This window comes from Colossoma macropomum, unplaced genomic scaffold (genome assembly GCF_904425465.1).
Source record: "Colossoma macropomum unplaced genomic scaffold, Colossoma_macropomum, whole genome shotgun sequence".
Classification (NCBI taxonomy): Eukaryota; Metazoa; Chordata; class Actinopteri; order Characiformes; family Serrasalmidae; genus Colossoma; species Colossoma macropomum.
This window is the reverse complement of record NW_023494798.1, coordinates 13733693-13759099: the sequence shown is the minus strand read 5'-3', so window position 1 is coordinate 13759099 and position 25407 is coordinate 13733693. Positions and strand designations below refer to the sequence as shown.

General features: G+C 40.3%; 1 protein-coding gene across 1 annotated transcript in view; it reads right to left on the bottom strand.

Moving 5' to 3' along the window:
- Nucleotides 1–25407, bottom strand: part of megf11 (multiple EGF-like-domains 11) — a 116298-nt gene that overhangs the window by 34651 nt on the left and 56240 nt on the right. Inside the window, exons 6-13 of the mRNA XM_036584599.1 lie at nt 21369–21615; nt 17574–17694; nt 16892–17028; nt 12826–13038; nt 7982–8156; nt 4416–4536; nt 1814–1977; nt 1596–1698 (exon numbers count right to left, since the gene is read on the bottom strand). Of these exons, the coding sequence (XP_036440492.1) occupies nt 1596–1698; nt 1814–1977; nt 4416–4536; nt 7982–8156; nt 12826–13038; nt 16892–17028; nt 17574–17694; nt 21369–21615 (1281 nt within the window). The remainder of the gene's footprint in view (nt 1–1595; nt 1699–1813; nt 1978–4415; nt 4537–7981; nt 8157–12825; nt 13039–16891; nt 17029–17573; nt 17695–21368; nt 21616–25407) is intronic.

The following is a 25407-nucleotide window of genomic DNA, read 5'->3' as shown; positions in this document are numbered from 1 at the left end:
CATCTGGTCACACTGGGGATGCATTTTAGTGAAAAGTGTAAATGGAAACCAGCCAAAGTAAATCTGTATATGAAACACGTTTACACTTAAGCAATGGCTCCAGCAGTTATTACAGTGTTGTTTTTCTTATATTTTTCTATTATGACTTTTAGTTTTTATCACTTCATTTATGGTATTACAGCCAATCACCAGTCTAGATTTCGGAATAAGCAATGCTTGCAGCCTCACTGTCACTGACAATATTGACTACTTGGGTACTGAAATCTGTTACTGAATGAGACATAATTTTCTGGTATCAAAGCAATTCATATGACACCATAAAAGTAATGAATTTTGATTTCCAGTTGTACTCTTTCCCCTCTCTTTCTTGTTCTCTTGCTTAACTCTTTTCCCTTGCGCACATACAAACACCAAACTGGGGCCTCCATACCCTTTTCTCTTGTTCGGTATGTCCTTCCAGGACTGTGTTTCTGTGCACGTCCCATAAATCACCACCATGCACCATGTATCTCTTTACATGCTCTGTGTGTCTCTTGGGCCCATTTGCACCCCGGTGAGTCCATTAGGCCAGGCAGATGTCCGAGACCGAGGCAGGATTCAGAGCGTGAGATATTTGAGCGGCTGGCTCACTTCTTGCCACTAATAAAAGCAGAATCCTTTCCCAGAACAGGTGCCTGGGTGGAGGGAGACATAGCCCCTGCAGGCATAACCTCTTCAGCACAAGCCTTCTACTGAACACAGGAGATGAGCCTGTTTCTCTCTCTGGCTCTGCTAACACGGACATACAGACCCAGTGTCAGCCACTTTTATATCACAGAAGGGTTTAGCACAGTTTGAAAGCCTGCTCTGCGTGCGTCCACATGGCTGTTAGCTCCTTCCTGAGTGAGCACAGGGTAATTATATGGCATGTTTAAAACAGGCAGCCATTATAAAACTCTGTTGCTCAAAGAATGGCTATATGGTGCTGCCTTCAGGCAGTATTTCAAATTTACTGTGATTAGTTGTAGTTTACATTGTAGTTTTCACTGGCCTGAATGCCATACAGAAAGGAAAATAAGATACAGATCTGTTCTAACAGTGGTTTGGCAGCAAGAAGGCTAAGCAGTATAATTAATGGTATTATGCAAGCCGCATTAAGAGTTTATTACAATGCAGTAATTGTGTCAAATAAATTTTAATTTAGCCTGTTCAGTTTAATGTTTGAAAAATGTCAAAGTGAACAGGACATTTAACTGGGGCCAAGTCTGTACCTAGACTTTAAGGAACAGGATAATGTGAAGTATCAGTTAGCAGCAGAACAAATTGTTATAGTAATGTTTAACAGAAGCTCGGTGCAAATCCATATAGTCATGAATACAAATTTGCCACATTTTCCTTACGTTAAGGATTCCACAGATCTTACTGATATCAGAGAGGAATGAAAATGATTCTTACACCTGTTGCTACAGGCTAGCTGGTTTAATTCTCCCTACATGCTGTTGGAGCCACTGCTGTTGTATGTGTGGGCTCTCCTGCTAGGTTTAGCTATCATCTATCAATTAATGACAGTGTTTATTGGCATAAAGCGAGTGCTGCCATAGCATGCTGTAACTCACCTGTCCAACCTGCCAAACAATGGCAATAACCACTGACTGGGTCACATCCGTCGGCATGGTTACAGTCACAGTGTTCCCGACAATCCAACCCGTAGGTGCCATCCTGACATACATGCGCACAAACAAATCTATATCAGCAAAACACTGAACACTGTCAGCATGGATATGCTGCAACAGACAGAGATAACTGTCTCTATAGCTGGTGAAGACACACTCACAGGGCAAGGTAGCTGGCAGTGTTCGCCCCTCCAGCCCGGCGCACAGGAGCAAGATCCATCCATGGGGTCACAGGCCGCCCCGTTAACACACGCGCAGGTTTGGTTACAGCCCAGACCCCATGTTCCACTGGAGCACAAGATGGAGCAGTCCACACCCTGCCAACCTGAGATGTAAGACACAGTGAGTGAGTGAGAGAGAGACAGAGAGAGCAAGAGAGAAAAAAAAATCAAACAACTGCTAAAAATATATAATCCCATGTCCACATCTGAAATGTTACATTTCCTTTGGTTCCTATGTCCTCTTACCTGACCTGAGCATACATTTGAAGAAATGTTTCAAATCGAATCAAATCATGAGGCTAAAAAGTGAGTTTTTAATCACTTAATGTATCATATGATATTCAGTGTTCTGGTCACATGGGATGACTGATCTACAGTGAAGTGTAAAAGTCAGAGGCCACCATTCATTTATTTTATTTAACTTTCGGTCTAAACGGCTATTAGGTTCAATTTATTAATCTGAATACTTAAAGGCAAATTACACAAATGCAATTACCAACTAAATATGATAACAAAATATTAGTATTTACCATGTCTATGCTTTGCTATTTTTAAAGTTTCCATTCTTTTTGTGAGAGTTACTTTCAGTTTTTCATTGAAATCTGCAGGGATATAAGTTCAGTCTTTAAATTGATTGCATTTTTCTGCTTTTCATGATCCAAATAATCCTACACACATTCACTTGAGGTCTGGACTCCAAGGTTGTCAGACCATTGTTCTGAGAACACCAGCAGCTTCTTTGTTTGATTTGCAATTCATTTTTTTGTCTGTTTCCTTTTCTCAATATTATTGACAGCTACACATTCTTTCAGACTCAGTGTTGCCTTCTCACAGTGGAAGGATGGACAGAAACACTTGTGCATTTTATCATATCTGAAGCAAAAGTGGAGCTTGATTTTCTCCTCTCTCTGAAAGATGAAAGGTTTAAAGACTGTCTATCTGACAGTGACAGTTGTGCTGGTCTACCAGGTCTTGCATAGTTGTCCCATTTTCTTTCTATCTTCTAAAAATATTTTGAACTTCAGTTTGGGAACTCCTGTTTCATTTATTTTCCTTTGACTTTCTCATTCCTTAGGTGGATTCACGTACATCTATTCTGCTCAGAAATATCTTCTGAAAAATAAATAACCTGTACTTTATGGGTCTAAAAATGATATGTAATACATGTAATGCAAAAGTCAGTGGTATAAATATTTTACCACTTTAGACGAAACTGTGAAAGTTCTGCATTTTTCCTTATCATGATACAGTCAGATGCGGACATGAATGATTTAATAAAACAATCAGCTTCTTCTTACTATGCAATTTATGCAGTTACTATACAGTAGTTGTTATCATTTACAGGCCCTCTATAATTAGTCTAAACCTGTTTTGATGATAAATGCAGTTGATCAATGTTCTAGAAGAACCCTCTATGCTCTGAAAAGTGTGTTATGTATCACAATAATGATAACATGTTGCTATGTTGCCCATCATCCCTAGTGCAAAGGAAAGCCCAGTCATTCACTCTCTTTCAACTTAATACATGTAACCAGAGGAGGCGAGTTGAGAAAACTACTTGTTAACAAAACTCACTACTGACGACACTGTGTGGCTTCCTTATTGCGCAAATGCGCTCCCTCCAGTCTATAATTGAGTCCAATCGATAGGCGAGAGCTCAGGAGGGAAGAAAGGGGAAGCAAGGTCATATCTGATAAAGGCGTCGGGAAGACCTAAGCCTCCTGCTGCCTGTGCTGCACTGTGGTCAATGAATGGAATATATGCATGGCTTAAGACTAGGCATAAGAGGGAGAAAGAGAACAATAGAGAGAGACTGCGAGAGAGAGATAGAGGAGGAAGGCCGTGGAGAACACTGGCGTTCAGCAGGGTGGTGAATTATGAATGGAATGTAGATTAAAGGTGGCGTCTGTAATGAGCCTGTGCCGGGGCTGATGGGACTGGGCCTGCAGCCCTGCTGCTGCCGTATGGCCTAGCGGTGCTGGGCTCCACTCACCATGAGCCCATGTTTATGCAGCACCAGTGCTGTCCTCAAGCATGGTCGACTGCGGTCAGCCAGCTGCCATGAACTCGCGCTGCTCTCAGGAGTTCAGGCCATGCTGTTGTGCTTTTTACATCTAAATTGACTTCTGCATATGATTCAGGCAGATCATGCACAGACCTTTGATTAAAGGATAACAATGTTTAGTTGTGCTTTGAAACTAGAAGAGAAATAAATGTGTAATATATGAGTTCCCATGTATTCAGAAGTTTGCATGTGCTATTGAGTATACAGGTTGCAACGAACAGGTCGATAATGCAGCATCTACAAATCTAGATGGGGAGGAATTCTCACAACATCAATGACTGTCTTAAAGCAAAGAAAGATCTGATTAATTTGGCAATGGTTAATCGATTGTAATGATTCTGATTAAGCAACGCATTGATTGAATTCGTGTGGCTCATGCTATAACCTTGTTTGGGCTTATGCAAATATCGGTAATCTATTTGAGTATGAGACAGAGTTTAAAGGAGAATGAGAAAAAGTGAGCACGAGAGAGTGTACCTTCTTTGCAGATGCAGGAGCCATCGATGGGGGAACAGGAGGCCTGATTATGGCAGTAGCAGGTGGATGTGCAGTTAGTTCCATAAAATCCAGGTGGGCACGTGCGGGAGCAGTCATCTCCCTGAGAAACACATACACAGAGAAGAATAAAAAAATATCAAGCATCAAATGGTCAGCAGGCTGGCTGGCTCAAGGCAAACTAGTTCACTGTCAAGAAACTGAAATATCTGCAACACAGACCCAGCTCCTAGGGAGAACAATAATAGCGCTAATTAATAACACTCCAACTAAAGCCACTCATTTCATCTTATTAGTATCAGACTCTCACTGAACCTTCACTGAGCATTACCAAACTGCAACCAGCAAAAAAAATCTGTGTGCAATCTCTGTGTAAGACCCACACCAAATCCACATGGTCATCCCTTCCCAGAAAGGGGAGTGAGTGAGGAATTGGCCCTTCTCTTTATCCCTACAGCATTTGGGAGCCGAGGAGGCTTGGAGCTCCAGTGCCAGAGCCAAGCTTCCCCCCTCCCTAGTTTTAATGAGCCGGCAGTCTGAGCAGCACCCGGTCTCTCAGTGCCTCACTCAGCCATTACCATCCAGTGACGGGCGACCGAGACGCGCACAGAGCCCACAAAGCCCCGGCCCCTGTTGAGCCGAGGCTCCGCACAATTCTCTGAGCTTTACCGGGCTCCTCTCTCCCCGAGCTGGTCATCACGAGCAAGTGGCTCTCTCATCCTTGCCTCTGACTGACAGCTGACACAATGATTTAGCCTCCCAATTAGCAGAGCAGCAGCAGGGAGCAGGGCGGCTCCTGCCTGCCGCTCGCCAGCACTGGGGATGGAGCACGCTCATTAGCATCCCGAAGTAGGTTTGAGCGCGAAGCCTGGATGAGACATTCCACAGGGCGCCGGGGGCAGAGAGAGAGACTCAAAGTGAAGCTCTCTCTCTCTCTCTTTCTCCCTTATTCTATTGCGCTGTCTCTCAATCAGTCTCTTCCTCACATGCTCTCACTTCTCATTGCCAGCTCTCTACTCTCTGTCATTTCCTCCTCTTCCCCTTGCTCTGTCTCACGTACGCTGCCGTTCCATCTGCGCCCATTCTCTCCCCACATGCCCACATGAAAAGCTTACATCTGCGAATTAATTTTTTATCAATCTACGGTGCGATTATCTTTGTTCCGCTGGAAAGTGACAGCTTCCAGACTGCTAACATTGGCAATTCTCTTGCAGGAGGTTGTGGAGACGCGGAAACTAGTTTGTGAGGGCAGCAGCAGCACGTGCCGGCTGGAAAGTTTGTTGGCCTGACTTCTAACACACCAGCAATTTGCTGGTGAGTAATCTGGTGGTAGAAGCATCCCCCACCCACAAATGAACACAGGGATTTGGAGGCTTCTCTGAACACACTAGGTTAGAGCACTCACTGAGGAGCTAAGGAAGAAACTTCTCATAGGGGATAAGGCAAGTCTTCCATTTAGAGGAAAGCTGTTCTTGGCTCCAATGAATTTGTTAAGTCTTAAAATGTTATGGAATAGAGCAGCACAGCATGTGAATAAGTCATATCACTTTACAGGACATACTGGCAGAGGAACCTGGCTTGGGGGATTAAAAAAGTATGGCACAGGATAAACAACATAATGGATAAATATAGAGAACATAAAAGGCACATATACACAAATGAACATCCTCACTCAAATTCGGATTCCATTTTTTTTTTTGTTGGCCCATAAATAACACAACACTGAAAATGTGTGAAGATAGAGTTGGCTTGAAACCCTTGTCATTGGTGTGAAAACAGCTTGCAGAGTCATGGTATGAACAGCTCACAAGAACAATTAATTTGTATAATGTACAGTGGGAGCTTTGGTGGCAGTCACATGAAATCTGACATTGTGAAGATGAAAAGATTGAAAGCTGCCAGAATAATGAGAACTGCATATGATGAAGTGCAATGGCAGGGCTCAGACTAAAATGGAACAAAGCACTGTCAGATTTCCACTCTAATGGTCTTTTCTAAGGAACGAGTCAGTGAGAATACATTTCCATGTTTTCCATTCCATGAGTGCTACAATCAACCTTCTTTAAGGTCACATCCAAACTCAGTATAGTACCAGCAGCAAGAGCTCCTCTTCTACCACTACACATATCAATGCATAAGAACTCCTCAGAAAAGATGCCTGGGGGCTATTACATATCCATTATTCTTCCAGGCCCAGGCCAAACAGTTCAGCCCTGTTGTCCCAGACAACTGAACTGAAGATCTTGTTGGGAAACGGAGCGTGGTGTCCCCATTCCATCGTATAGTGGCTGACTCAGCCCCTTTGGCCAAAGCTCTTCTAGCTGTGTTTAATGGAACTGGCACAAGGCCCCTCAAATCCAAGACTCAGAGCAGGTGGGGAAAAAAGACGATGCAGTCTGTGCCTCCGCTTGCTGGTTCAAATCGCCACAGTATCTGCCACCAGACAGCACGGCGGCTCCAGCCAAGGTAAAAGTTGGCAGACATGCCCGCTCTGTGTTTGTCTTAATCGGGCCTGCTGCTTCGGTCTTTATCTCCAGCATGGAGTCTATTTCTTCTTCTCTTTCGCAATACTCTCTACTCTCTCTAGCGTAAAGTATCTTGGGGAAACTGTTCACCAAGTTTGTCTTTCTTTCTTCTTTTTATTGTATGAAATCAAAGGAAACTACATTTGCTTTTTGACAAGGTTCAAACCGACAATAGCATGCCATATCTCAAAACAAAAGAAAACAAAAAAAAACACAAAGGCTAGGTCACTGACTTATATAAACCTAATTCTTAATCTATTCTGACCACCCATATTTCATCCTCTACTGTTCTTCTCAGCCTCAATCTCTTTTCCTTGTCTGCATTTCAGAAGCTAGTGGAAGAAAACTGATCCAGGACCTGCTTTGATCCATGGCTCTGATTTGTGTAACATGCACCATACACTGGGCACTTTATTATTAATGTCAGAGGGAGTCTAGTCTAGGAAACATAATCTATTTCAGAGTCCATGTACCTGGCTCTCCTTCCTCCATTTGGCAAGGTCTTTGTATTAAGCCCAAACCTGCCGTGTAATAGGGCACATCCATTATGAGGCAGCATTAAGCGCCCAGTGCCTGCTGAGCTTAAAGAGTCTCACCTTGTTCTCAGCCTCCCTGTGAGAGACTGCAAGTGAGTGAGTGTATCTGTGTGCGTGCGCGACCCTGCTAAAGAGATCATTTTCAAAGAGCTAAACTTCACTTGCTGACTACTGCCTCAAGTGAGATGACAGGAAAATAACTTTGAAGAACACACTTTGTGAGATGGCAGAGGTGTTGCGTGCCAGATCTCCATGACAATGCACCTCTTTTATTCTTGATATTGCTCACCCAACATGTGATTACCCTTAAAAATGATTGTTTTTTTTAAGTATCAAAAAAACAAAGGGAAAAAAGTCCCTCCTTTTTTTCAGAAGCAATGTAATCTGCTGTAATAGCTCAGGAGTCAGGTGTTATTTTACAGTATTTCATCATAGGGGCTTTCAACATGATTAGGCCAGTAATTTGGATGATCAGTTCTGGACTCACAGTGAAGCCAGGGGCGCAGACACAAGCCCCGCTGACCCCATGGCAGTCTGCTCCATTGGCACAGTGGCACTGCAAGCTGCAGCCCTCGCCGTAGTAGCCTGGGGGACAGGTCTCATTGCAGTACAGGCCAGTCCATCCTGCGGCACAGGAGCACTCCCCTGAGAGAGGGTGACAGCTGAGAGAGGGACAAAGAGGAAGAGGGATGAGAAGATGGAGAGAGAAAGAGAGTAGTTACAAAAAAAAAGGCAACACAAACGCAGCAGCATTTCAACAACAACAGAGTAAAAGTTAGGAACCAAGGCCAGGCACAAGTTCATCCATCTTGCTGTCTGTGCTCTCCATTCAGATGGATGGGGCATCCTTTTTCTCCTTCATACTGTAATGAGCTCCGCTGTCTTGGTGCCCAATCCACCCATATCAGAACATTAACATTGCATTAGCCGTGAATGCGGCTTAGAAATAATGAATGAAGCACAGGTCACGATAAAGAGCAAGTGGTACGCTACCGCTGAAAGGTGTTCAAAATTCGACTTGCAAGTTAAATGAAGTAAAATGGCTCTCGGCGCTACACCCTTGGGTTAGGCTGTAAAGTGATGAGGGCGGAGCTGGCCACTGCCTTCTATGAAAAAGAGCTCTACAGTGACTTCCTCAACTGCTGCTTAGATTAAAGTTGCAATTATTTTCCTTTAAAAATTGATTCTTTTTGGGTGCTTGCACAAGCTGTTACTGATTACAGTGGTATGAGGATGCCTTACATCCATAATCACTGTATCATACCTTCTTATTTCTGCATGAAAATATTTTACAGAGTTGGAGGTTTTTCACTGTCCTTTGAAATAAGGCACTAATGCCAGAGGTTTGAGGAAAAAAATCATGTGACTGCATGGAACCCATTGGTATTTAGCAGACCTTTTAGCATGACCTTTTCTTGGACACCAAAAAAGATTTCAAGGACCAGTTCAGCAACACTATTTTTCCACAGTAGTTGAGTACTTTATTAGTATACAGTGCTTTGTAAAAATATTTAAACCTCTTGAAAGTTATTAACATTTCTTAGATTACATACATACACATATTTTTCTTATGAACTCATGTGCTCCTATATAGTCAGCAGGCTCATGACATCTTGTTAAGATGGATCGAGCAAACCTGAGAGAAATAGTGGAAAATAACCTGCTTCATTCTGCTAAGAAACTGACGCTTGGGAGAATATTCGCCTTTCAACAGGGCAGTGATCCAAAGCGCAAAGCTAAAGCAACAGTGAAGTGGCTCAGAAACGAAAAGGTGAATGTCCTACAGGGGCCCAGTCAAAGTCCTGACCTCAATTCTACTGAGAATCTGTGGGAATATTTGAAAATTGCAGTCCTCAAGCATCATCCAACTGACCTAAACAACCTACTACAAATATTCTCTCCAAGGAGAATGGAAAAAGTGTGCAAAGCTGGTACATTCTACAGAACTAAGCTGTTCTTGCTCTACCGTATAAATGTTTGGAGACAAACATACAAAAGCAACATATTTCAGATTTTCATCTTCTTTAAAATATCTGCAGACAGATAACATAATTTGGCTTTAATAAATGTTAGAGCAATTGTAATACTAGAGCATATCACAATAATAACTGTTCACAATAAAAATATTAATTGGAAAAATATGTGCAAGTATCATTTGTTAAAATATTATCCCAAGGCACTATATATAATTTGAGTGAGAATGTTAATATGACTGTAACCTTGACCTATGTTACTGTTACACTATCACCATTAAAGGATTTACAGCGCTGTGAAAAAGTATTTCTATGATTGTATATTGCCACAGCTTTTAGATCTTTAAATAAAATGTAATATTAGACAGAGAAACTTTTCAAAGACGAATTATTATATATATAGGAGCAAATTTAACCAACATGCAATGTGAAAAAGTAATGGCCTCCTTAGTTACTCAAGCAACAAATTAGCCAAATTTAATTGATAATGAGATTCAGCTGACTGAACCCAGGTAGGCTCGAATGCAGTCAGCCCTGATGAATGTAAACCTCACTTGTATTGAACTTTACCATCAGACTGATGAAATCGCCACTACGTTTTTAACAAGCACATCAGGCCATGACTAAAGGAAGCTGTTAAAATATATCAGTACGAAAACAGTTTTTAGGAGCATTGGTGAATCTACTGTGCTCTGACAAAGTATTTGCCCCTCACCTGATTTCTTCTATTTTGCTAACTTGTCACTTCAAAGGTTTCAGATCATCCAACTCATTTTAATATAAATAAAGACAACACAAGTAAACATAAAATGCAGCTTTTAAATGATCATTCCAAGACAAATATTTATTCCAAACCTATATCACCCATATGAAAAAGTATTTGCCCCCTTAACCTAATAACTGGCTGTGCCATCCTTGGCAGTAACAGCTGCAGGCAGACATTCTCTTTCAGGATTTTCTGATAGAGAGCAGAATTCAGGGTTCCATCAATTATGACAAGTCGTCCAGGACCTGCTGAAGCAAAGCAGCCCCAGACCAACATGCTACCACCACCATGTTTGATTGTTGGTATGATGTTCTTATGGTGGAATGCAGTGTTAGCTTTATGGCAGATGTAACGGGATCCATGTCTTCTAAAAAGTTACACCTTTGACTCATCAGTCCACAGAATATTATCCCAAAAGTCTGGGGGTCATCTAGATGTTTTTGGCAAATATGAGACAACTTTGTGCTTTTTTTGGTCAGCAATGGTTTGTGCCTTGCAACTCTCCCATGGATGCCATTTTTGTCCAGTGTCTTCCCTATTGTGGAATCGTGCACACTGACTGAGGCAATGAGGCCTGCAGTTTTTTAGATGTTCGTCTGGGTTCTTTTGTGACCTCCTGGATGAGTCGCTGATGCGCTCTTGGTGAAATTTTGGTAGGCTGGCCGCTCCTGGGAAAGTACACCACTGTTTCAAGTTTTCTTTATTTGTGGATAATGGCTCTCACTGTGGTTCACTGGAGTCCCAGAGCCTCCGCAATCTCTTTGGAACCCTTTCCAGACTGTTACATTTCAATGACTTTGTTTGGCATCTGCATCTGTTGAATCTCTTTAGAACGTGGCATCTTGTGCTGCTTTTTGAGACCTTCTAGCCTGTTTCACATTGCCAGACAGGTTCTATTTAATTGATGTTTAGATTCAACAGGTCTGGCAGTAATCATGTTTGGGTGTGGCTAGTGAAACTGAACCCAACAGTCAATTGACTTTGGTTAACTGGTTGATTTAGTAGCTAAACTTACTTTTTCACACAGAGCCACATAGGGCTGAACAACATTTTTACTTCAATAAATGAAATCATTTAAACAGCATTTTATGTTTACTTATGATTATCTATGTCTAATAGTAAAAGTAGTCTGATGATCTGAAACATTAAAGTGTGACAAATATGCAAAAATAGAAGAAACTGCGAAGGGGCAAATACTTTTTCACAGCACTGTATTAACACTGGTGAATCTTCCCAAGAGTGGCTATCCTGCCAAAGTTTTCCCCAAAAGCACAGAGGCAAATCATCCAGAAAGTCACTAAAGAACTGCAGGTCTCTGTAGCCTCATGTAAGGTCAGTGTTCATGAGTCTACAGTAAGAAATGCACTGGGCAAAGTAGCATTCATGGAAGAGCAGTGAGGCAGAAAACACTGCTAACCAAAAGAAACATCAATGCTCACCTCACATTTATAAAAAACACCTGGACAATCCCTAAGCCTTTTGGAATAATGTTCTATGGACGGTCCAAAGTGTAACTCCTTGGACGACTCAGGTCTCTTTAAATCTGCTGTAAAGCATGTTCTGCACTTCCCAATAGGAACATCATACCAACATTCAAACATACTGATGGTAGTGGGAAGGTGTGGGGATGTTTTGCTTCCTCAGGACTATGACAACTTACTATTATTAAAGGAACCATGAATTCTGTTGTTTACCAAAGAATTCTTAAATATTGAGTGCCTGTTCATCTGTCCAGGAGCTGAGGCTGAAACATAATCGGGTTATGCAGCAAGACAATAATCCAAAACAAAAAAGCAAATGGCTGAAAAGAAACAAAATGAATGTTCTGAAGTGGTCTTGTCAAAGTCCTGACTTGAAGCTGATAGAGATGCTGTGCCAGGGCCTGAAACATGCACTTCATGCTCCAAAACTTACCAATATATCTGAATAAAAGCAGTTCTGCAAAAAAAATGGGCTCAAATTCCTTCACAACAACATTAAAGGCTAATTTCAAATTATAGGAAATGCTGGTTCCAGTTAATGCTACTAAAGGACATAAAAGATGTTATTAATTTAAAGGGGGCATTTTTCATATGAGTGATTGACATATTAGATATCTTTGCTCCCTAATAAATTAAATAATAATTATTTAAATAATGTGTTTATGTTTGTTAAGGTTATTTTTGTCTAATGATACAATTTATTTAAAGACTTAAAAGCATTCAAAAATCATAAAGAAAATCAGGATACTTTTTCAAAAACTATTTCACAGCCCTGTACATGAGATAGATGGAATGACAGGAACAATTATAGTTCTAGCCCTCGACAAGGGGTGTAGTGTTGGCAAATATATTCTAACCCTGCACAGCATCACCTTATTTCCCTAATGAGCTTTCTGCTTTTACAAGGAAGAAACCTGATTAGTGCAATCGGGTGCTGTGGTGCATGGCTGGAACAAATACCTGTAGACACTGCAGATGTACATGACAGCGGTTGAGCTCCCAAAGTTTATAATGTATATCATGTCTAGTTCGCTAGAACAATGTCTAATTTAGGTTTCAGCTGTGATCCTTAGAGCGAGTAAGTTCAGTTCAGGAGTCTGCGTGTGCTTACCTGAGTGTATTTGTAGCATTACAGGGGCAGTACTTGTCACAGATGAGGCCATATAACCCTGGGGGGCAGAATCTGTCTTGGCAGTGAGGTCCTTTAAAGCCTGTGTCACATAGACACGCCCCATTGATATGGTAACACTTGGCCCCATTCTGACAGTCGCAATGGAGGGCACACTGCGGGCCGTACGTGCCTACGGGGCACTCCTCCTGGCACCTGGGCACATCAGACACACTTTACTGAAGTAGAGCACCCTGTCATACTCTTAACCCTTAAAAGTAGAGTTATTAGCTTTGAGTGCTATACTACTCAAATGTAATTACTAGGACTATCAACCATTAAAATAAATAATCATGGTTAATCGCATTACAGTTAATTACTATTAATCCCCTTTTTTGTTTTGCTCAAATTTGACCGTTAAGGAAGTTTTTAAATTTAAAAAAGTAGTGGATTTATTATTATTAGCTACATTGGTGGACAAAAAAGTGTTATGTTTATTACTTTCAATGATTCTACAACATTATTTTATCCTGTGATTAAACATAAATAAGGTGAATGCATTTTCTACATACTTTGTTACATCTGCTCCACGATTGTAGTCTCTCACCTTCGTAATGCTACATTACATCTTGTTTTAAGAGGAACTGTAGTTTTACACTTTACTGTTGCTTTTTTAGGTTGCTGTGCATTGACTTATCCATAGATCTCCTGCGAGCAACGTCCAGTATTGTCTGCTGAAGGCGTCCTCTGTGCCTTTGGTCTTATTAAGAGATCTATCAACAGAACTCGCCATTTAAAAGCTGGATTTGAACCAGAGAACTACAGCAGTGAAGTCAAGGTACAGCACGCAAGCTGCTAGGCCTTAGGTTGTTTAGGCTGGAACTGGCACAAGACTGAAGTTGGCTTCTTATTTGAATTCGCCACTCCACCTTAAATGATATAGGTGCCAGAATGTAACTGCAGTAACATTTAAGGTGCTGCAACATTGAAGGAGCAAATTCAAATAATAAGCTGAAGAAGAGCTTCAGCTTTGTGGAACTACGGATGGTTCAAGGGTCAAATTAGGAAAATGTGTTAACAGCATTAAAGCAATTAGAGTCATTAGCAATTTATTGTCTTCGAAATTAATAACTCATTCACTTTGAAACACTGGTAAAATACAAATTGAATTACATAAGAGTTTATGTAATTAATGATATTATTCAATTTACATTCTGTATTGGCAGATTCCAATCTGTACTCCTGACATTTTAATTTTTTAAAAGATGCTAATATCCAGAGCAGCTTACAATTAAGCATACAATTGCAGATACAGGCAAATATAGTGGTTTGCTTGCCCAGGCAGGACATTGAACCTCCTGTCTGCTGTATAGAGGGTGGAAATATCACCACTACACAAATGTACTATTGCTTGACAACTTAAAATTGGTACCTCCACATTACCCTTTTTTATCACCTGTGATAACTATAACTTCTAAGGGTTAATACACAGTGCCCTGCTGCGCGCTCTTACTCAGTGACAGTGAAAGACAAGGAGCCCATTAGAAAAAACACAGTCTGAGACAGTCATCTACATGGTCGGGCAAAACTAGAGGTCGTAAGTCAGAGCTCTGGGCTGCTTTGGCATTAGTTGTGCTCATCACTGAGCCGGCTTCCTTCTCTAGAGCAGAGCAAGGTGAGACCACTGTCATTAACTACAGTGAATACAATTAGACTGGGGCCTGTTCTCTGTATGGAATAGCAAAGTGACTTAAGGAGAAAGGACTTTTACAAGAAGTTAAATATACAATCCTGGCAGAGCATCAATCTCGGGTGTCCAAAGAAGCCATTAGGAGACAGATAAATAGCTCAATTAAATTATAAAATGGACTAGTTATGTTTCACGTTTAAATTACAGCGGCACCAGCCGTATCGGGAGAGATGGGTGTTATTGCGAAGGGGAGGGGGGCTTCTAACGCAATCTCAGATTATTCCTGCTGGGTTAATTCACCTGTCACAGCGCAAATGAATGAGGGCAATTTTGCAAAATATTAGAGAAAAAGAAGGGCTTGTCCTGGAAGTGTTTTCATCCAGCAGAGAATCGCTTTAGCAAGCTAATAAACCCTCAGGATGTCACAGGAAAATGAAGAGACCCAGCCATTTCAATTGACTCGTAATACAACTTAATTACTGGTAATTAATGGGCAGAAACCTAACAGAACAGTGGAGAGTCGGGAGTGGGACTGATAGACACAACAGGAACAGATAAAGATGAACACAAAAGTAGAGCAGGTAAAACTACACTACACTAATGAGTAAAGAAACACACCAGACCATTGATGTCTGTCTGTTAAAGGCAAGAGGTCGTTCAAATAAATGAACCTCAAAGTCACCATGAAATCAGAACACATTTTTCTTCCTCAATGTGACATACTTGCAAGTGAGAATGACTATTTGGATGGGAGGTAACTGTGAGTGGGACATGATTTGAGAGGATTTGATTGGAACATGAAAAGCAGGCATCTGTTTGTTTTGCAGAAAAGCCGAAGGAATTGAAAACATAATTGCTGAAGTTTCTGAATCATTTGTTGAAAGCTTTATTTTAATATGTATTTTTTTTTCACTTTTTAAGGCAAAGACGAGGCGATGTGCCGGTTAGCTGGCTAGCCTTTTAGCATCCATGTTGCTTTCACTTTCTTACATTTTCACAGCAAGCAATTGAAAAAAAGACTGTCTGGTTATCATTAAAATACATCCATGTATGAGAGTAACTACTTAAAAGTGTGAGAAGATGGACTGTGTGTGTGTGTGTGTGTGTGTGTGTGTGTGTGTGTGTGTGTGTGTGTGTGTGTGTGGTACACGATGCCCTCCATCATCCGCTGACCTGCCTTAGAGCCTCACAGAGACTGTGAGGTAACTGAGCGATCTCATTTGTGTTAACATGAACATAAATCGCAGCATAAACCAACTGAAACAACCGATGTGTTTATTTTACAACCCGTCCAAAAACCGTAAGTAAAGGTGAGCGAGTAAATCAAGTGACAAGAGTGATAAGGCAGAGATTCCATATTCCACTGCTGTTCTGGCTGCTACCTCAGTGGCTGCTATGCTCATATACGCTATATATCATTGCTGTCGGGACAAAACCTCGTATTTTTAATTTTTTGACATAATGTGAAAAGCCCAGTTGTCCTTTATGTTGTGTTAAAATTTCATGATGAAAGGACCAACAGAAATGGTCCAAAATTACTTGGAGAAAATTATTTCTCCATTAACTTCTATTAAAAGTTAAAAACTTTTTTCCTTTTCAGAGACAAGAAATTTTGTTCTGACAGCAGAGATATGCTAGGCTATCTGCTAATCTGCTAATATGTCATAGTATGTTACATCCTCCTTTGCACAACTCTACATATTCTTAAGTACCGTGTGGTGCCTGTGTTCTGTTTTGTATTTATTCTAAGTTTTTTTCGTATTTACTGCACTGTGTATATTGCATTGTTTTGCACTTGTGTTCCTGTGATGGTCCTAGAAGAATGTTGTGTCGTTTCACTGTGTACTTGTATAAAGCTAAAATGACAATTTTGACGGCCAGCGTTCTTGCTCGATGATGGGTGGGGAAGACGGGAGGGGTGGGAAATCATGCTACGATATTATGGCTAGCTTAATTCATCCCTGTCCTATACAAACTGACGTTGTCAAATGTCATAAGGTGTTTAGTGGCAGGCAAAAGTCACCACGCTTTGATCAAAGATTACAGAGAAAAGGGAATTTCGTCTTTTAAATGAAATGACACAATAGATTGTGTTTAATATGACCAAGGAAAAGGTCCATTTTGATTTCTTTAATATGAACAAAATGAAACATTGTGATAGAGGTGCTTGACTCAGTGGTTACTTTGTAGTTTTAGGTCCAATTTTCTTGTTGAGTCATTTGCAGAAAAAAACATGAAAATCACAGCTTTGCTAAGATGAAGGAGCAATTTGGGACGCCACTGAGAGGACAAAGAGTGTTCTGTGATGAAGTCACATTCTGCACATTTACTGCAGCCATGAATAGAAGAAATAATGCCAGAAGAAATGCTGCTGTGTACCTGCGGCCAGTGTAGCCTGCCATACACTGGCACTGCCCGGTGATGTGGTCGCACAGTCCACCATTGCGGCACGAGCAGTCCTTGCTGCAGTTAATGCCATATTTGCCTAATGGACAAGGCTGGGCACACACGGACCCCTGTGGCGCAGTGAGAAGGAGAAGAGAGAGCGTGTGTGAATTTTGGAGGATAGAAGAGACTAATCCATACAAATCCAATCAAATCTATCACTAAAGCCTCAGTGCTTTAACACAAAGACGATACAAAGCCAGTGTTAATGAGGTTCAGAAAACTGCATATTTCATTTTTAATAGTAATAATAAGCACTGGTTGCTTTGAGATCCTTTGCAGACGACCAACATTTTCTTCCGCTCTTAAATTTACTCAGTATCTCTCCTACTCAGTCACTCACCCCTCCCTCTCTCACTCCCTCTTTCCTTACACTTAACCCCTCATTTAGCCCCCTAATTACCCTTTCTCCCCCTTTTCTCTCTCCCTCGCTTCATCTCACATCATCTATCCCTTCATCACTCATTCACCCTTTCCCTCTCCTTCACTCTCCCTCCACCCTTCCTCTCATTATCTATCCTCTATCCTCACGTCCCTAATCCCCTCCTCTCTCCCTGTTGCTTCCACTCATTCATTTGAAGTCTTTCATTCGCTGGATGTTTGCAGTGAGCCTTACGGTCCAGCCAGCCGGGCACGAGCACTCTCCGGTGATGTGGTGGCAGGTTCCTCCATTCTGGCAGGGGCAGCGCTGCTCACACTGAGGCCCATGACTGCCCGAGGGACATCGCTCTCCGCAGCTGCCACAGCACAAGAACAAAGACCGCTCAGCCTGCGAGTGCCATTGCACTGGGTTGCAGCATAAAACGCAAGACTTCAACGACTATTTTTTTTTTATTCTTTGTCTTGACTTAACCCCTTGGACCCTATCCTCATTATTCAGTTGTTAATTTTAAGACTAATTATTCAGTAATTACTATGAATTATTCAATAACTATAGGAACTAATGTGCGCCATGCAGTTGTGTTGAATTGAAGTGTATGACAAAAAACATATATATTCAAACAAGGACACAGTGTCAATGATACGAAGCATCAAAAACTATTTGAGTGCTAACAGCAACCCCTTGTGGAGAATATTTGACCTGCTAAATGTGAGAGAGTATGTGAGTGAGTTACAAGTAGGCTTGAGCTGATTCACTAATAGATTCCATTCGTCAGAAAACGCGCAATCAATGGCTTTAAGATGCACCAAAGTAATTATATTTCTCTTTGATTTCTTTTAGTATGTTTTCTGTAAAGCCTGTGAACCTTGAGGGCCTGGTATCAGAACCAAAGAAAAAAAAGAGAAAGAAAGCCACACCTTTAAATACCATGATTTATTTAAGTAACAGAACACTCAAGGCTGTGTGTTATCGCGAAATAACATCACGGCTGTGATTTGGTCACAGCCGTGATGTTATTTCGCGATAACACACAACCTTGAGTGTTCTGTTGCTTTTATACAACAGTTAAATAAACAAAGTAATAAATAAATAAATTGGGCCTGGAATGTGGCATTTAATATGTTTTAATGTTAGCAATTCCTTCTGTCAAATTATAGTTCCTTTACTAGCAGCTTGTTGCTACGTCACAGTAACAAACTCTGCTCACTTGCTGCACAGTGTGCTGTAAGCCTCGCCTTCTGAAGTACAGACTGAGCCATAAAACTGCCACAATATCAAGTTTAGCTCAGTGTTGTCATTTTTTGCTAGATCCATATTAATGTTGTATTGTTCCAGCCAGTCTGTAAAGCATTTTACAGCCCATTTTGTTTGGCGAATGGTATTCAGTTAATTACTGTCTAATTCCAGGTTGTTTAGGTGTTCTTCTGTCACAGCTGCCGACTGAAACGCTTGCTCAGTGGTAATGACAGTTTGGGAATTTAGTGTAGTCTCATCTTCAGAGTCTGACCAGATCGGCTGTAGGTCAAATGTGATCTTAAAAGTATCCATTTTCTGTTTGCGCACAAAGTAAGAAGTAAAAATGTTCAAATGGCTTGAGCGTCTCCTACAGCTGTCAAAGTCGTTGCTTAGCAACGGCGTCTCAGCGTAGTGATATAGTGTATGTGAAAAAAACATGCTGTTACGGTGAAATAACAGCACGGTTAGAACACCTCTCAACCAATTAGCTTGAGTCACCGGAACTAACTGTTGTATAACACTGTATAAAAGATGGAGATGAGGCTTCCTGTCTTGTTGGATGCACCATGTTTTTTTCAAAATGAGTGCAAGAGCTCATTCAGAGTGCAGTTCAGATCAGTAAGTGCTTACTTTGTTTACTTAGAGTAACAGAAAAGCTTCATATCAATACACACTCAGTGTTCCTCAGCTCTCCAGTCACTGCTTAGCAACTGCTGCTAGCTGCTTTTCAGTTCTTTTTCAGGTCAAGTCTTTAGCAACATGTGTGGATATATTTTTGTCAGGAGACGTACCTGCTGAGTTTTGAAAGATACCATGACAGAGTGGAGGGTTGTGTTTTCTACTTATCTCAAAAGCCACAAATAAACTTTACAAATGTCAGCTTTGGATTCCTCTGTGTGGTAAACCTGTGTGCTTTCCAAACACACCTGTTTTCCTCCATTTGCTTAAAGGTCAGTCATTTTATTTTTATTATATTCATAGTTGGTAATATGAATATTATATGAAGATTGACTGAATAATAAGCAGTGTGACCCCACAAGTAAGCCTGAAAAGCCAAAGCTAAGCAGAATGCTTGGTTGAGACCAACTTTACTTAATTAACTACTGTTTTAACCATGTTATCTATGCAGTATGTTAGTTAACTTTATTTAATAAACAAAGCAAGCAAACTCACTTCAAGACCAGCAGAGAACGCAGTACTAAGATAAACTATTTCCTTTAATTAAACCACTGTCAGCGGATATTACGTATTCGTGAATTGACCATGTTGCACTTTGGAATGCAGTATATCATGAATATAGATGTGCTGTACATATATCTGGAATATTTCTCCAGAGCAGTATGTCATCTGGGTATCTTTGACATGCTGTGGATATTAATGCTGGTCACATATTGCATACTGCTTACTACTTCACTTTCAATATGTTGTGTGGCTTCAAAACATTCCATAGCAGCGCAAGATAGTACTTTTTTTTTAACTGTGGTCATGATTGTTAAACAGATAAAGCCATGCTGCAGCCTTCCACGCATGGAATGCCTTCTCTTGCAAAACAAGAACAAGGGTGACATTTTTGACATTGTGGTACTGTTGTTCTTAATGGCCTTATAATAATAATAGACTACAATAACAGTAAAATAAAGCTAACAAGAACTGTAATCTAGAGGCTGACTTCATACAACAGGCTTTAGCTGTTTTGTTACTTTAACTAGAAATGATTAAAAGTGACTTTTTAAAGCTATAGCAAAAACTACCAACCCATACCAAGAGCTACTAAACTACTGTAAGAACAAAGACCCATGAGGTGCTTCACATCTAAAAATAAAGAGTTACTATGACATTAAAGTAACAGCATTGATAATAATATGCAGAATCACTTGTGATACTACAGTAAACTACATAGCAATGCATTTCCATATCATTGCTGTCATTTCAAAACCTGTCCTTCACATTGTGTGAACATTTCATAATAAAATCAATCAACAGAAATGGTCCAAAATGACTTGGACTAACATCTTGTTACATTAACATACACTGAAATTTAAAGGGTCCGCATCATGCACAACCAAATCCCTATGAGTTTTGGAATATAAAAAAGGAGTCCATATAGGCAAACAAAGCTAAGTTTCTGTAATGTTAAGAGAAAGAACTTATTTACATATATCCACCTATTCAGCCTGCAGCAGCTTAGCCCCGCCCATTCATGACGTGCTTTAGCTCTGAGTGCTGGGACAATGCAAGGCAGCCAATCAGAGCTAATCTACATATTGCTGTTGTCGGAAGAAAACCTTGTATCTCCATTTTTGTCATTTTTCAGTTTTTGACATAATTTGAAAAGGCCTGTTGCCCTTTACATTGTGTGTAAATTTCAAGAAGAATGGACCAAAAGAAATGGCCCAAAATTACTTGGAAAAATGTCTGGTTCCATTGACTTATATTAAAAGTAAAGTAGGTTTTTTCCTTGTCCTGTAAAGTTATCATTTTAGAGATATGAGGTTTTCTTCCAACAACAGCGATACATCAATCTTAAAGGCACAGTGACAAAAGCAGCCTATTAAGGGATAAAGAGAAATTGGAAATGGTAATTATTGAAAAAATGAATTATAACCATGTTTGCTACATAAAACCAGACTAATGCTACAAGTGTATTTCAAGGGAAAAATAAAATCCAAGAAAAATACAGGATATGGGCTCCTTAAAATACTTTTATCTTGTTTTATAATGTTACCGTTTCAAAGAGATGGTTCTGTTATGACAGCAACAATATACATTAGTCATATATGAAAGGCTACATACACAGCGCCCATATACCCTGGTGCACAGATGCACTCCCCAGTCTCGTGGTGGCAGATGGCACCGTTAAGACACTGGCACTGCAGCTGGCAGCCCTTGCCGTAGTAGCCCGGCTCACAGTGATCCTCGCAGCGCCAGCCTTGGTAGCCGTCGGTGCAGACGCAGGCTCCGGTGATTGGGTTGCACAGAGCTCCGTTCTGGCACTGGCAGCGGTTACTGCAGTGCGGCCCCCAGTAACCGCTCTCACAGCCTGAGACACAAGGGAGAGGAGAAAACATCACAGAGATGACCAAAGGGGAATTCTGTCATTTATGGGCCTATGCAACTAAGAGAAATGAGAAGCTTGATATGTAGGGACAGGCATTCAATTGTTTTTTCACAATAACAACTCAGTCAAGAGGCATGAGGTCAGTGAATGTGCAGTAAGACAAATAAAGAAAAATCATAGCACAAAACCAAAGAATAACATGAACATGACAGAAATTCAATCCTGCTCACACTCCTAGCCTTAAAGGGCACAGAGCCTCAGTACCTCCAAACCAAGTTCACAACTATAAAATGTTTGGGAAATCTTTCAAGCTGGGACTCTTTCCATGAGGGCAAAGCATGTCTGTAAGGTCAGATGTAACTAGTTTTGAATTCTTGCTTTCAAAAATAGAATGAATTTTCCAATTAGGTTCAGAGTATGGTACTTCTTCTTTCTTCTTAGTCTAAAAATTTCTTCAAACAACCACTGATTTACCCCCCACGTGCAGTTTTAATCAGAAAACCAGAAAAAAACTAGAATTTGGTATGTTTATTAAGGCAAGACACTACAAGCAGAAATGATGATTTTGGTTCCATCAATAATTTTTCAGATTTTTGGATAAATTGCATATCATTGCTGTCCAAAGGAAATTAAGTATCTCCAAAATGGAGATAGGAGAGGGCAAAAATGTTCTTTATTTTCAATGTAATTAATGTAAAGAAATTTTATTCAAAGCAATTGTGGAGCATTTCTGTTGGTCAAATCATCATGATTTTTTTGTAATTTAATGGGCAGCTGCTGAGCAACTTATGCAAATTATGCAGAAAAATAAAAGTTGCAAAAAAAAGGAGATGCTTGGTTTTTTTGACAGCAACAATATATAACATGTCTTCTCTTAAACTGTAAGTTTAATTTCAGCAAAGTTTTACACGTTCACTCACCATTTAGGAGCACTTATAGACTATAGTCCAACTGTTTGTTTTCATACATTGTTAGCCCCCTTCCCCCATTCTTCAATGGTCAGGACACCAAAGGACCATCACAGAGCAGGTATTATTAGCGTGGTGGATCATTCTCAGCACTGCAGTGACACTGATGTGGTGGTGGCGTTTAATGTGTGTTGTGCTGGTACGGGTGGATCAGACACAGCAGTGCTGCTGTGTCCACTCACTGTCCCCTCTATTAGACACTACTACTTTATTGATCCACCTCCAGCTGCACTGTGTCTGATCCACTCATACCAGTGCAACACACACTAACACACCACCACCTCATCAGTGTCACTGCAGTGCTGAGAACGATCCACCACCCAAATAATAATACTTACTCTATGGGGTGGGGAGCTAATGAAGTAGGCAGATAAACAGATGGATAACAGTCTGTAATTGTAGAACTACAAGTGGAGCTGATAAAATGGACAATGAGTGTAGAAAGAAGGAGGTTGTTTTAATAAAGTGGCTTGTCGCTGTATACTGCAAAATGACCATTTTATAATAGCAATGAGATTACAGCAGGCAGGCACCTAGAGGCCCAGGCCAGCATCCAGTGCCAGTGGCATGTGTAAACGAGTCAGCACTGACACTAAAAACCCCACCACTGCACCCGTGAGCAGGGAAGTCCAGATGTATCAGGCAACACTTGAAATGCTCTATACAGCCAACAGAGACATGAGTGAGAGGATATGATGGAGCTCAATCCAGGGCTATAAAAATTCTAACACATATGGATCTACTGCTGAGGATTTAGCACATGAGGATGTACCAATAGGTTTGGCACCATGTGCAGGGCGCCAGAGTGAAAATTAGCTGGCAGAATGTTTGAGTTGGGCAGTAGTATATGGAATTACTTAAGTATGTGAGCTGGCAGATCCCCGTTACTGGTGGGTGTGACTGAAGTTTAACAGGAGAGAAGAACTAAGCCATTTTCCCCTCTCTTACCATTTTAACTTTAGGGCCTTTGCTTTTCTCTTTGTACATCTTACCTTTAGGGATGTCAATAAGAAACATGATATCAGTTTTCATAGTTATGCTAATGACATCTAATTATACAACACCATTTCCAAAAAAAGTTGGGATGCTGTGCAGAATGTAAATAAAAATAGAATGCAATAATATGCAAATCATGTAAATAATATTTTTAAAGGAAAATACTACAAAGATAACATACCAAGTGTTGAAACTGAGAATTTTTTTTTGTTTTCTGATAAATTTTGAATTTAATGCTAACAACACATTCTAAAAAAGTTGGGATGAGGGCATGTTTGCCACTGTGTTTCATCACCTCTTCTTTTAACAGCACTCTGTAAGCGTTTGGGAACTGAGGAGACCAATTGCTGTAGTTTTGAAAGTGAAATGTTTTCCCATTCTTGTTTGATATAGGATTTTAGCAGCTAAACAGTTTGGGTGCTCGTTTGTTGTATTTTTCATTTAATAATGCGCCAAATGTCTTCAGTGGTGACAGGTCTGGACTGCAGGCAGGCGAGTTTAGCACCTGGACTCTTTTAATACGGAGCCATACTGCTGTAATACATGCACAATGTGGTTTGACATTGTCATCCTGAAATAATCAAGGCCTTCCCTGAAAAAGACGCCATCTGGATGGCAGCGTATGTTGCCAAAACATGTATAGACTGTTCAGCATTAATGGTGACATCACAGATGTGAGAAATGTTTTTCTTGAATTGTTGCACTATTTGCTTGTGCAGTCTTTCACAGAGTAGTAAACTCCTCCTCATCTTTACTTCTAAAAGACTCAGCCTCTCTGGGATGCTTTTTTTATACCAAATCATATGACTGATCTGTTACCGATCAACCACCAGGTGTTTTTTTAGCATTACACAATTTTACCAGCTTTTTGTCCCAACTTTTTTGGAACATGTTGTTGGCATCAAATTCAAAATGGGCATCTGTTTTTCCAAAAACAATACAATTTCTATTTAAATTATTTGCACATCATTGCATTTTGTTTTTATTTACATTTTGCACAGCGCACCAACTTTTTTGGAAATTATATAAATGATAATCAGGCCTGTTGACAGACTTACCAGCTGTGTGTCAGATTGTTCTCAGTGGATATCACAAAATATTCTACAACTAAATTATGAAAAAAACTGAAATACTTGATCCTTGGTACAAAAAAAATGCTTTATGGGAAGCTTGGTTCTTTAGCTTTGTATACCAAACCTGAAGTATGAAACCTGGGTGTAATCTTAGATTCTGAGCTCTGTTTTATCCCTTACTTTGTCTATCTCTCTTTTGGTTATTATGCTTCTAAACTGTGGAACTCAATTCAAGTTTTTATGAGACAGTCTAGCTCAGAGCACACTTCTAAGAAGCATTTGAAAATGTATCTCTAACTTAGTGTTCAATTAAAATTCTAAATCTCTTTTGGTATTTATCTTTTTAATTTGATCTCTGTCACTGTCTTATATGATTTTAAAAATAAAACTTATAGTTTCTTCTATTATTGTTTTATCACCTGTCTAAAGTACTTTGTGTTGCCACCTGTATGAAAAGTGCTCTATGAATAACAATGATGATGATGATGATGATTATTATTATTATTAATATTATTATTATTATTATTATTCAGAGAGCAGGGCCTTTTGCTCTGTCTTGTACTGAGCTAGGTGAGGTTTTGAGAAACATCTGAAGCTGGATTTGGAATTCTGTTCTTGTCTACTGAGGAAAGGTGTGTTTTGAAAGTCAATACTTCACCAAGCCTGATTCACTGATGTTTCTGTTGGTGTTTACGTGAAGTTCAGAAGTAAACTGTTGAAGAGTGCTGAGGGCACAG